Source organism: Desmodus rotundus, chromosome 3 (assembly GCF_022682495.2).
Source record: "Desmodus rotundus isolate HL8 chromosome 3, HLdesRot8A.1, whole genome shotgun sequence".
In the NCBI taxonomy this organism is placed as follows: domain Eukaryota; kingdom Metazoa; phylum Chordata; class Mammalia; order Chiroptera; family Phyllostomidae; genus Desmodus; species Desmodus rotundus.
This window is the reverse complement of record NC_071389.1, coordinates 183,053,764-183,067,039: the sequence shown is the minus strand read 5'-3', so window position 1 is coordinate 183,067,039 and position 13,276 is coordinate 183,053,764. Positions and strand designations below refer to the sequence as shown.

Here is a 13,276-nt window from a genome sequence, read left to right as displayed (position 1 = left end):
ACTTTACGCTTCATAATATTGAAGTGCTCCTTTTTCCAATAAATATCAACTCTGTGGGAAAAGTTGTGAAACTGACATTGTTTTGACAGAAAAGCTGCTTTTGGTTTTGTTTTTTCAAGTCTGTGTTTAATGTAACACAACAGAAAGCAAGCTGTTCTGCCCCAAATGAGTCCGAGACGCAGCAGCAGTATTGCTGCTGAGCAGCGACACATCTCCCAGATAAACTGCAGAGCAGAGAATACATTCGATGTGACAAAATCTGTACAATTTAGCGCACTCTGCACTTTAAGCTCTTGTAGAAATCAAATATGCTGATACTATAACATATTGTAAACTAAAAATGCAGGAAAATAGCTCTCATGGGATCAGAGATCAGAGTGCTGGAAGGAGTTCCAGAGGCCAGCCTAAATTCATAAATAAGGAAACTCAACCATATAGAGAAGCGATTTACCTAAAGTAATACAATTCACATCCGATGGTGAATAATAATCATGAGGGGGGAGCAGAGGGAGGTGAGGGAGAAGGTCTGGGTAGGTGATGGCTTGAGCGCACCTCTGTTGCCCTCCCTGCCCCATGCTAGTCCAACCGTGCACCTCTCCTGGGCTGAGCACCAGCTAGTACAGGAGGGAGACGGGTCCCAGGAGGGAGGGGTAATGTTTTAAAATGTAGATTTTATTATTATTCAGGTATGAAGAGGATACCAGGTCAGGACATTAGACTGCCATCCAAAAGGCAGCTTGTGTCTGTTCCCAAAAGGGAGAGGCCCAGCAGGGAAGCTCCAGGGTGGGTGAGGAGGTAGACGGAGCAAGGGGAACTGTGGACATGTAACCTTGTTATGGTTTTCACGGGAAGGAATGGGTGGGGTAGGGTAAACAGACTAGACAGGTTTCAGATTGGCTGGTTTAAATAATTTCAGTGGGCTCTGCTAGTAGTCTGATAGCTGCCCCTGGGGTGTTTGGGGAAGGGTTCTAGTGGCCCAGAGTATAACAGCTCAGCAAAGGACAACAAAGGAGCTGATTAAGCTCTGGAATGGTTAGTCTGCACATGTAGGCATGTTCAATGGAAAATGGTTTGCTAATCTCTAGCAATTGGCTAATTCTGGGAGAGGAAGTTTCTCCCTAGTCAGTAAGGTACCAGATGTCAAAGTATCAGAAATACAGAAAAGAAAAAGACATGGTTAAATACAGGTTAGAATAGAGAGTTGGTACAAGATTTTCTGTCCCCTGAGCTGGACAGGAGCCTGGGAGCTAGAGGCAGGCAGCCGTGGACCAAAGATCAGAGAGGTATCCTGGAGAGCTCCTCCTTGCTTACAGAGGAGCTGTAAGCTTTGTGCTTGCTGTCCACCTACTCAATCAGGTCTACGCTTGGTTGGCTTCAGTTGACCCTCCAACCTCTTCTTCACCTTGCAGCCAGGGTAGTATTTTGAAACTCAAACCATCCCCAACTCAGCTCTTCCCATTAGGCTGCCCTAGCCCACTCTGCTCTGGCTGTACTTGTCTCCTTGTGGTTCCAGAGCATGTCAAGCTTGTCCTGACCTAAGAGGCTACAACTCACTGCTCCCTGTGCTTCTGTAATGCACTCGTGACTCAATAGGCAGCCATCTCTTCCTTGTTCTTTATCAACAGATCCTATCCACCTCCTAAAACACTAACAATATATAATTACATAGATGTACTTAATTCATTATCATATATATACTTTCTACATTCTAGCTGATTTCCTAATTGCTATCAAAAATATTTCATTTCAGAAAATATTTATTTATACAATATTTATAATGATACATGATATGCACTCCTACATGGTTTGTTTACTTATTTCTGTCTCCTGCACTAAAAGCAGGGATTACATCGGTTTTAATCTAAAATTACTTCCCAGGATCTCATACAGAGTTTGGCGTGCAGTAAATGATCAACAACTGTTTGTTAAATTCATCGAGTTTGAGTATTCATAAATATTGCCCCGTATAAATGCCCTCATATAACAGTATGCCTGGAAATGACTTAAATTTCCTCATCAATGGCTTGAGCGTAATGCACGTTGAAGTGTTCTTACCAATTCGCATTTTTGTTCTGGCCAACAGCATGACGTGAGGAAGATAGACATTTTTCAGAGGCTGTAAAGGGCTTGCATAGTCAGTGTTTGACGAAGGAAACTCGATCGTTTCTCCAAAAGTTAGCATCTGTAAAAGAAACATTGTAATTAGCTAAAGGGGTTTGGAATAAGGAAAGAAAAAACAGAAAAACAAGTTTCTAAATTTTGTGGACACAAGAGCACACTCACCTGGTCAATAAGAATGTTGTGAGACTGAGTCAACAAATTTATTTTTTCTGTTTTTGAAGAGGGAGCTCTCTTGAATCTCTCTGCTTTTGTTAAGTCGTCCAGCAAAAGCAAGCTTCTTACCAGGGTTAAACGAGATCGGGGAGAAATAAACTCACTTCCTTCAAGCAAATGTATTATGGCCTATTAAAATAAACGTGTTCCTTGTGATCGCACTGTTTGCCATGCACTGGGACAAGAGCCTAGCCATATTGACTGTTATGCATTCAGTACCTAATGGAATTTAAAATTCTCTCCTTTTGTTCCGAACTGAATCCTTTGGTAAATATCAATGTGAATGAAGTTTTCGTCGTACCTGAAGGTTTGTTATGATGTCTGCCTTTAAATGCTTTTCTTGTAGGCCAATAATTACAGCTTGCATCAAGAATTCAGCCTCTAGCTCCTTGTCTCCTGCACTTTTTGCCTCCGCACACGCTTCATTGATGAGGCTAACGTAGTCTGTCATATCGTTTTCTAAAATAAACACATGTAGTCATTAAAATGCACTGAGGAAGAAAGAAAGTAGATATGCATGGTACGCCTCACGTTCATCACAGGAATATTGTCTAATACAGAAGAACAGGAAGACACAAACACAGAAAACAAACAGTATATGAAACATGAAATAAATGTTTTAATTTGGAAGTACTTTAGAGTATCTAAATGCTGCAAAAGTAACAAATATTGCATGAAATAACTTAATTTGGGAGATTGATAGAGATGGGTAGATAAATAGGTGTACAAGTATATCATTATTAATCACTATAAGAACTAACATTCATATGAGGCAATGTGTGATCTAAGAACTTTATAAATTTAACTCATTTAATTTTAACAATAATCCTATGAAACAGGTACACTTATCTCCATTTTACAAAGGAGGAAATTAGGCATAGAGGGATTAAGGCACTTGGTCAAGGTCACACAGAAAAGAAGAGGTAGTAGGAACATCTGACCAAAGACAGCGGGCTCCAGAATCTGTGCTCTGAGCCCCTTACTCTATGCTGCCTTCCTGGAGGACAAGACGACCTGTGCATTAGTATTTTGAAATCCTTTGCCTGCTTTGCATACATCAGTAATATGTATGCAATTGGATGCAAGGGACTGTTGAAAATGATTATTCTTATTTAATAACCTGAATTTGTTATTCTGGAAACACATTAAGCTAGAGAGTTATAAAATGTTAATGCTAGAGTAAACTCTATCCCAATAAAAACTCCGTTACCTACATAAAGTCACTGTAAATAAAAACTTTAAGGAAAGAGGATATTTGTACCTTTCATGATTCCAATGCCACGAATCTGCGCGACAAATGCAGTCACCAACGCCAGACGGCACCTCAGCCACAGGTGGATGTTGAAATATTCTCGAGAATTTAGGGAAATGGGATCTAAAAATTCATCATCATCTTTATTTTCAGTGGCCTAGACAACATTAAAATTATGGTTAATTCCACATTTAATAATGTCTAAGTTCTAGCCTAATGCTAAATGTGATATAAGTTCAAAGAAGCATCCAATATCATTTAATAGTATTAAATTTTAATTTTAGAAAAAATATTCTTGCATATTCTACAAGACATAAAAAATACATGCAGAAAACAAACAAACAAACAAACAAATAAACAAGAACGCCCGTAATCCCACAACCCTCTATTGACAGTTTTCGGGTGCTGCCTTGCCGGTTTTCTTTTTCTCTCTACGCCCATTGTTGAAAAATAGTCTTGCAGTCTGAATTTTTCATTGCAAATTGTATTAACAGCAGATTCCATGTCCTCAAAACTTTTGTAAACATCACCTTAAACACTGAATAATAATAAATAATACTGGCTAATATTTATCAGGTGCTTACTATGTGCCTAGAAAGGTTAACTATTTGTTTAAAATTCATCATATTTTGGCAAAGGTGGGATTCAAACTTGTGTCTCTCTGATTTCAGAGCCCATGGTCTTAATCCCTTGTGCTCCATTGCTGTTTTCGGCTTACATCTCAAATATCTGACACTTTACAAAGGGTGGCCAGTGTCCAGAACTCCGGGGAGGGAGGTGCAAAGAGAGTTTTTTCCAGGGGCTGGCAGAAATCAATCATAGTTAGACCCTTGGGAACTTCTAAGTCATTTAGACCAATGCCCATTTGTTCTGGGAATTTCCTGCTTTGCATCTCTGACAGTTCATCATCTCCTACCAATTAGCAGCACCTGCTATCAAGGAACAGCTCTTGGGACTGGAAGGGGCTGGAAGGGAGCTGGAATCTGGATAGATAGTTGAGAAGGACAGAAGAGGAGGATGAGCTGTTCCTGGAAACAGGGTAAGAAGTGAACAGAGGCCTGGAGGCAGGCTGGTGACCACACCAGGCATAACAAGTAATGGAGGAGTCTAGGGTTTAGATCAGCAACCCAGAACAAATGCCCATCCACGTACCTCCCTCTCTCAGTGCCTACAGCTCCTGTTGCTATGGAAAAGCCAAGTCACAATCTAAGTCAGGGCTTCTCAGCCTTGACACTACTGACACGGTGTGGCAGGTAAGTGTTGTGGTAAACCGTCCTGAGCAGTAGAGGGTGTTGAGCGACACTGCTGACCTCGGGGTATGCCAGTAGCACCCCTCCCCCCAGGTATGACAACCACATGTCTCCTGACATTGCCCAATATCCCCTGGGGAGGCAAAATAGCCCCCATCAACAACCATTCCTCTGCTTTTCAGAATTAGACTGCTTTTTAGCATTTGTATTACTTTTAATATAATTAGAAATGAGCCTCTATTTAGGACAATTAGTTTTACTTATTTGTAATGAAAATAGATATTAGCAATTTTATTAGTAAAGTTTAAAATAATGAGCAAAGATTCTATGTGATGAATCTTTATGTTTCAAACAATGCTTTATTATTAAATTACATGATCTTATCAAAAATCCAATAAAATTTCAAACAATTTGCAGCACCAGTTGTCAGCAGGTTTGAGAGCTTGAGTGTGGAAGAATGTAACTGAGAGAGATCCAGAGTGGGAAACCGCAGAGGCGGCACACTGGTAATGCTGAAGTAACCGTGAAAAAGTGAAATGAAGAGCAAAGGGAAGCGAACAACTTCATTTGCTAGTGAAATCAGGTCCAGAATTCCATCCTGACCCATTTGGTGGGACTTCAGTGATGATTACATCCAATTCCATCAGTTCACAAGTGAGATTTAAAGTTAAATGTTTTTACAAAACTTTAAGGGACTTGCGCAAGGCATACCAGTTAATAAACTGCATAAACAGGGCTTAAACACAGATCTTTGTACTCTGAATTCAATGTTATTTCTACTTTACCCCTTCGTTGCACACAGCTAATTAGACAATTTCTAGCATGCCAATAGTTATGATAAGGATAAACATGAAATTCATACATACTCCTGGAGAGAGGGAATTCTCTCTGTCATCTTGTACTACCTTCTTTTTAAAAAGTTTTGAATCCTGGAGAAGTTTAAGCGTGGAAAATACTATTGCAGCACTAAAATAGAGAACATATTTTAAGTGTTATTAGTATTACGCTTGTGGCATTTGCATGTTATTTCCTAAGGCTCTTCCTCCAGAAAACCTTCCCACCCTCCCTCCACCCCCAAAGTTGTTAGGTGCCACTTCTATCTGCCCTAAGAGACCCGGGTCTTAACCACAGGGTCGTAGTATCGCACTATCTAATTGCCTGTAAATTGCTCTCCAGCTAATGCGTCGTATTCTCAGTTGAAACCCAGCACCTAGTGGCAGGGACATAATAAAACCTAAAAAAATTTGTAAATGAAAGTGAGTAAATACAAGAATAAATAAATAAAATTTTCTGAGGTTTAAAACAAAATTTACTAACAATATCACTAGTAAAACGAGCATGTATGTATTTTACATAAATCAGAATATGGTTCTCCAGACTTCTGAGGTTACAATACGGTTACTGAATGCTATACACTTACAAATTCTTAGGATAAATTATTGCTTAATCAGTGTCTAGCCAGAGGGAAATTTACTAAATTAAGAACATAGAATCCAGGAAACAGGAATTCTTTTTTGCTGTCACTCTATACATAAATTTGTCTGCATTATAGACCATCACATCTTCCATCCCTGATAATAATAAATTTATCATTGACACTATACTTTTTCAAGCCTATATAAAGAGGCTTCTTCCTTTGAGAATCTATCCCAAAAGAGAAAAGTCTATATACCTGAAGATGCTTATCACAGTGTTATTTATAGTATGGGAAGGTTGGGTGAAAGCCGAATGGACAATACACCCATCTATCTAATTCCCAACTTGACATCTCCATTTGAATAGTTAATTGGCAATCCCATTTAACAGGTGTTATAGGTTGAATTGTGTTGCACCAAAAAGGTATGTTGAATCCTAACCCTTAGTACCTGGGGATAAGGATCTGAGGAAATCAAGTTAAAATGAAGTCATTAGAGTCGACCCTATTCCGACTGACTGGTGTCCTGTGACAAGGAAAATCTGGACAGAGACAAACATCCACAGAGGGAAGATGATGTGGACACACGGGGAGAACATGGCCAAGTTGTTGAGAACCGCCCTGCCTGGTTTCAGAGGCTGTAAACCCCCATGGCTAAGGCTGAGTGAGAGACCCTGGGGCCATAAGCCACTAAGGAGACAAAGCTTATCTCCCTGGCAGGAACACCACCTCTGCCCACTTTACCTCACCCTGCCTGGCCCCCAGTGCATGACCGGGTAGCCAATGACGGGTAAGATTCCTCAAGGGAGGGATGACCTAAGACAGGCATGGTCACAAGGGGGCCCTCAGGGAAGGACTTGGGGGGCTATAGAAAAAGGGGGTGATGGACCCCTGCTTCTCGGCTTTGACATAGCCTGAGTCCTCATTCTGTCTGCAAGAAGTCTCCTAATCTCTTGGCTGCCTTACTTCCCCTGCCTGACTTAAGCCTGAAACATTGCCGGAGGTAGGTGTGGCCCTGTGGTGGAAAGGGCAGCAGATTCGTTGTGTGATCAGGCCTAAGAAAGAATGCATAAAATCCTGTGAAACCTACTTTGCTAATACCCTCAATTTAAATGATAAGGATCCAAGCATGAAATGAGTTTGTTCCCCAAAGTTTTACAGCCCTTTAGCTATCTGACCCTGACTCTAAATAAGCCCTCAGAGTTCTTTGAATGTTATCTATTGTTTGATCATTACTGCCTGACAATGATTGAGCTTTACGTATTTACGCCCTGTAATCCTATGCAAATCAAACCCAATAAAAGCCCATTGAGGAAAAGGCTCTTGGCCCTTCTCCTTTGAGAGATCAGCCACCTTTCCTCCCCAAGCAGATCATGTCTTGGTAGACTTATTCTCATCCATTCTCATCCATGGTGGATGGGGGGAGTCCCCCTACACCATGTGACTGGAGTGATGCATCCACAAGGCAAGAAATGCCAAGGGTTGTCAGCAAACACCAGAAGCTAGAAAAAGCAAGGCAGGGCTCTCGCCACCTGGAGCTGTCAGAAAGAACACAGCCTGCTGACCCCTTGATTTTGGACTTCTAGCCTCCAGAACTGTGAAACAATAAAATCCTATTGTTTTAAGTCACCCAGTTTTTGGTCCTTTGTTATGGTAGCTTGGGAGACTGATAGAATAGGTTAAAAGCAGTTCCCCTTGCTTCCACCTCCTCCACCAAACCCTGTCCTCTTCTCTGTCCTCTATCCCAGGCAGAGCCCAGAATCATCACTGCTTCCTCTTGGACTCAAACTCTATGTTCAATCCATAACAAGTTCTGTCAGCTTCAACTTGGAAATATGGATGCCTGCCAACAGCTCCTCACTTCACCTCCTCCACTGCTAAGGCCTCTGTCCAGGCTGCATGATCTCTGAGCTGGACGGCTGTAGGAGCTTCCTGACCAGCCTCCTGCTGTGGCTCAGGCCCTGCAGTCCTGGCCTCCAGAGGGCGGCCACAGCAATCTCGTCAAGGTGGAGATCAGATGGCAACACTTTAGTACACCTCCTCATGTGAGTCAGTTACTGAGGTTTCTGGCCTAGCATGTGATCAGCTTGGTCAGTGTTCGTGCATGCTTTGGGTAGGGTATGGTCTGTGTGTGTAGGATCCCAGAGTATTAAAGTGGGATTATTATAAGGACTAAGTGAGATATTGATTCTTCCACTTGCTAAGAAAATAGTGCTGAATACCTGCTATGGGACAGGAACAAATCTTAGCTCTGTGGATACAGTACTGGCCCTCATGGAATTGAAATTCTAGTAAGAGAGAGGCGTGCTCAGAAACAGGAGTGCATGACAAATAGATGGCACTTAGTGCGTGCTAGCTGTTATGATTATCAGTATATCGAGTTAGCCAGGAGGACTGGGGAGAGGAAACGGAATTGATTTTCTTCTAGGCTGTTAACCAGAAGGAAAAACTTTGTGCAATTATTGAATTTTAAATTCCCTAGATTCTACTGAGTCATTAAAAGAGTATGGAAACTTGTAGACAAAGGTATTGTTTCTGATTGTATAAACTTACTGGTTTTTAATTAAAGTAAAACTAAATGAAAAAGCAAGAAAGCAACAAGGAAAAATGTAACACTTATTCATTAGGTATAAAGGTATGAAAATCCCTCATTACCACGTATGTTTCTATGGCACCTGCTTTACTGGGTAGCTCCAGAGGCGGGCCCAGGATGGCTACTAGAGGACCCTGGGGAGAAAAAGTGGTGCTCATACCATCCTTCTGATTCTCAAGTCCAAAACTGTGATTTCAAGAGAAATGAGGTATGAGGTTTGGAATCTTGCTAACCCCCAAATTTAATGAATGAAATATAAACATATTAGTATGTAATGATCCACCTGGTATTAGTATGTATTAATCCTCCTGGTACGACTTAGTTGCAAAATGGAAAATTTCTACTGTCTCCTCTCTACTTGAGAGACAGAGTGTGGGAGGATCACCCACTAACAATGGTCTAAAGCCCAAAGGTAGGAAGTTTCATTCTGACACAAAATTAAAAGGCTCAGATGTTACCTCATTTAGACAATACATGAAATAGAAAGGAGAACTGAAAGGAACACTTTTTTTTAAAGACAGGATTTTGAGAGAGGCAGCCCTAAAAGAAGTAGAAATATAGTCTGAATAACTTTGATCCCATTTATTTCTTATTAATATTCATAACAAAATGGTCAGTTTGTTCTCCTAAAATCCATGCGGCTCACTTTACCTGTCACCCCAGGGAATGTGTCTTTCAATTTCCTTGACACGTAATTTTATTGGAAGCATCATGAAACGTCAAGCTAGCCATGATTTGGGAAAGAGACTGTCCAACACTTTCAGCAGCTCCCAAAAAGAAGCTCATGGGAGGTAAAGTTCACCTAAGAGAAACTCATTCATCTTGACAGCAGGCTTCCCCAAATGACAACTCTGCTGCAAAAAGGCAGTAACATCAAAGTGTTTGCAGGTTTTGTCCCAAGGACCAGGTTCACATTAAAACGGAAGTGATTCGGATACACTTGCACATTATTTGCATATGTCTATCTGGTCTGCAACTTAAAGTTCTACTGTAACACTCCTTCCTGTGGCCATTTTGTCATTTTTAGTTTCTACTTCTTCCCTAAAAAATAAAAATCACTTACACTACTCCATACCAAAAGGATGTGAGACATGCAGAGAGCTAGGAAAAGAATGAAGGTATGTGAACAAAACAAAACAAAACAAAACAAAGATCTTCTAGTGCTGCTGTTGCTGTGTGATACACTGTTTGAGAAAAAGTTCTATATTTTCTATAGGAAATCATACAGTCATGTATTTTATTGTCACAAACATATAAATATTTAAATATGTTCACATCATATACTTTCCATAGGAAATCATATAGTAAAAGTTTCTTCACTCTTCAAACTTCAGTAAAGAAAATGGCGTATTATCATCCTAAGCCTATTTTACCGTCCATCATCTACCACAGTATTCTTAAAGACAGCTAGAAATGTGAAATAAATTGAGAACTACTAACCCAGTAGTTCTCAATTTTTTTTGAATCTCAGCACTCATTTATATCCTTAAAAATGACTGAGAACCCCAAAGAACTCCATCAATAATTACCATATTAGAACTTGAGCTGAGAAATGTTTAACTTCATACTTATTCATTTGTTTTAAAATAAAAACAAAAAACCCACTACATGCTAAATTAATAATGCATTTTAATGGAAAACAACTATATTTTCCAAAACATCAAGAAAATTAGCACAAAAAATGCCATTGTTTGCATTTTTGCAAATTTGCTTAATGTCTGGTTTAAGAGACAATCTATTTAACAGAAGACTTTCGTAACTGCTTCTCCATTCAGTCTACTGTGACATATTGTTTTGACTGAAGTATATGAAGACTAGGCCCTTATACAGATAGTTGTCGGAAATGGGAGGAGTATTTTAATAGCTTCTTCAAATAATTGTGAACATTATTCTTTGAGACTACACAAAAATGTGACAAGTGCTAGTTTCTTAAAAGTCTGTTGCGATGTGACATCTAATACCACACGCTGATGAACTTTTCCTACTCTCTTACATGAGACCTATTGGTCTATCTCGTTAACCAGGACTTTGGAACATCGTGAACTGGTCATTTGCAAAATATTAGCTCCCTGAGTTTATGCAGATTCCCTTAAGGTTGAAACATTTCATCACACAATTTTGAAAATGATGCTTGTTAATATTACTACCAATCTCATCAGAAAAATAAGCTTTAGTAAACTGCCAAGTTCATGGTGGCAAATACAAATTTTCCAAAATTCTAATTTTCCTATGAAAGGTTAGATGTCATGACTGGTAACCAATACTATTTATTAGCTGTTTTCCTAGAAGTGGCATGCCCATTTTGCTCATTTTCAACAAAATGCCTGTCAAATACTCAAGTCTGAGTAACTATATTTTGAAGGGGGGGGGTTCCAAATAAAGATGGCATTCCATGGGGAAAAAAAAACAAACCAGCTGTTTGGCTCTCAAGTCAATTACATGTGTGCTCTTTGTCGAGACAACTAGCAAACTGACCTGCGATAGAAGCGCTGCGGGCGTATTTCCCAGTTCATATCCCCACAGAATATTACAAACAGATTCAAGGAGAGGGATTTATAAATGTAACAGACCCTACTGTGTCACGAAAGGCCCTTGCCAGTGAAGCTGACCCTTTTTTAACTGCAAGTGTGTGGCGATGAAGTAGCCATGACTACATGTGTGGCCACTGCTTTGACCCACAGGGAGACCCAGAGGCGTTACCACTGTTGCTTTCACAGCATCAATGCCAGTAACAACACAAGAAGAAGGTGAATGGCATTTTGGTTTGGTTATAACAATGGTCTTGATCTCACAGGCCCCTGTAAAGCTCTCCGGGACACACCCAGAGATCTGCAGACCACACTCAGAGTCACCGCTCCAAACAGACTTTACAGATTTCATCGCTGCTTAGAAACCACAAAAAGTATAAATTTCCAAAAACTTACACTGTCTCTAGCATAAAATCAAATTTAGAGGTCGCTAATCATGGAGTGGCCTTCAGTCAAGGCTCTGATTTCAATCACTGATGAAATGATTGTATGTTTCCAATCAAAGCAAAAGGGGATTTCTGCTGAATTGATTGCCCCCTTTGCAGAAGCTGCGGGGGGCTCCTCCTTTATGAAGAGAATGACCATCTAAAAATTAACTCCCCTTTCAAATTCTGAATTGAATGCAGGGAGTCTAATGCATGGAATTTCAGCACAATAAAAAAAGTTGGAAGATTAAAAAAAGACAATGTATTTAATCTGTAGTTTTCAGAAAAATAATGTATTGAAACTTCCTTGAATAATAAAAAATAAGTAGGCTCTGTTAATCTAGGAATTTATAAAATTTAGGCATATTTAACAAATTCAGGTGAGGAGAACTCTCCCCGTGCAAGGAGACTCACCTGTAGGCAGCCCGGTGCCGCTGCAGGGCGATCTCAGCCAGCTGCAGCCGGGCCTGCACCACGACCTCCAAGGGGCCCGCAGAGCACTCGGAGAGGTTCTTGTGGCCTGGCTGCCCCAACTCGGACACAAGGGTGTTTAGCTTCTCCTCAGCTTCTGTCAGTAAAATTGACTAAAAAAAGAAGACCACAAGTTCAGAAATAATACAAATAATGCCTCCTTCTTAGCCACCAAGTATTTTTTGTACTGGCAAGTAATGACAAATGAAGACCAAAAAAGGAAATTCGATCATCATCAGTGAACAGCAAAAACGCAACAGAGAATGAAAAGGCAAGTAACAGCAGGAGCAAGCACGTACGACAGTTGCCCTTCGGTGAATGCACAGCCGAGGCTCACACATGCTTATTTACAGCAGTTACGTTCGATAAAGTTGCTGCCAACACTGAATTAGCGAACACTGAACCACTTTTCCTGTGGGAAATACAGGAACATGTTCCCAGGAGCCTCTGGCCACAACATTTTTGTCAACTGATCAATATATAACCTTGTTCAATGTGTGTTTATGTTTAAAAACATATTATTTAATATATACTGTAGATTCGTTAACCTTGAACTCACAGCCAATAGCTCTGTAACTAATGCCTGACTGAAACTTAACTAACCCACTTATTTTCTCTATAGGGCACATCGCAACCCTCTTGCTCTTAGAAACACTGAGCACTACTTTAGCACTGGAGTTGGTGGGTCATGATGAAATCAGCAACAAAAAAAGCACAAAAAAATTTTAAATGTGGCAATAAACAGACCGTGAACAGGACACTTGTTTATAGTAGGAGAGTGGAAATGAGAGCTCAGCACATCGCCTTGCCCGACCCAGCTGGCAAAGTGTGTGCTGGGCAATGCACATCTTTCTAGGCTCTGCCATGTCCACAAATGAACACAAAGGAGCCGTAAATATTGATTTGGGGTTATAAATAAATTTTAGCATTGGCAAATTAGCAAATACTGAATCTGTGAATAATAAGAATCTACTGCATTTCAAGTTACCAATATCACCTCACAGGTAAT

At 40.3% G+C, this 13,276-nt stretch overlaps 1 protein-coding gene across 7 annotated transcripts in view; it reads right to left on the bottom strand.

The window, feature by feature from the left end:
* The window catches only part of CFAP54 (cilia and flagella associated protein 54), a 245,242-nt gene that overhangs the window by 64,633 nt on the left and 167,333 nt on the right, over positions 1 to 13,276 (bottom strand). For all 7 annotated transcript variants that reach the window (XM_053921909.2, XM_024579348.3, XM_053921907.2 and 4 more), the window contains 6 exons: positions 12,211 to 12,380; positions 5,703 to 5,802; positions 3,596 to 3,743; positions 2,636 to 2,793; positions 2,284 to 2,463; positions 2,056 to 2,182 (listed from right to left, as the gene is read on the bottom strand). In XM_053921909.2, the coding sequence (XP_053777884.1) occupies positions 2,056 to 2,182; positions 2,284 to 2,463; positions 2,636 to 2,793; positions 3,596 to 3,743; positions 5,703 to 5,802; positions 12,211 to 12,380 (883 nt within the window). The remainder of the gene's footprint in view (positions 1 to 2,055; positions 2,183 to 2,283; positions 2,464 to 2,635; positions 2,794 to 3,595; positions 3,744 to 5,702; positions 5,803 to 12,210; positions 12,381 to 13,276) is intronic.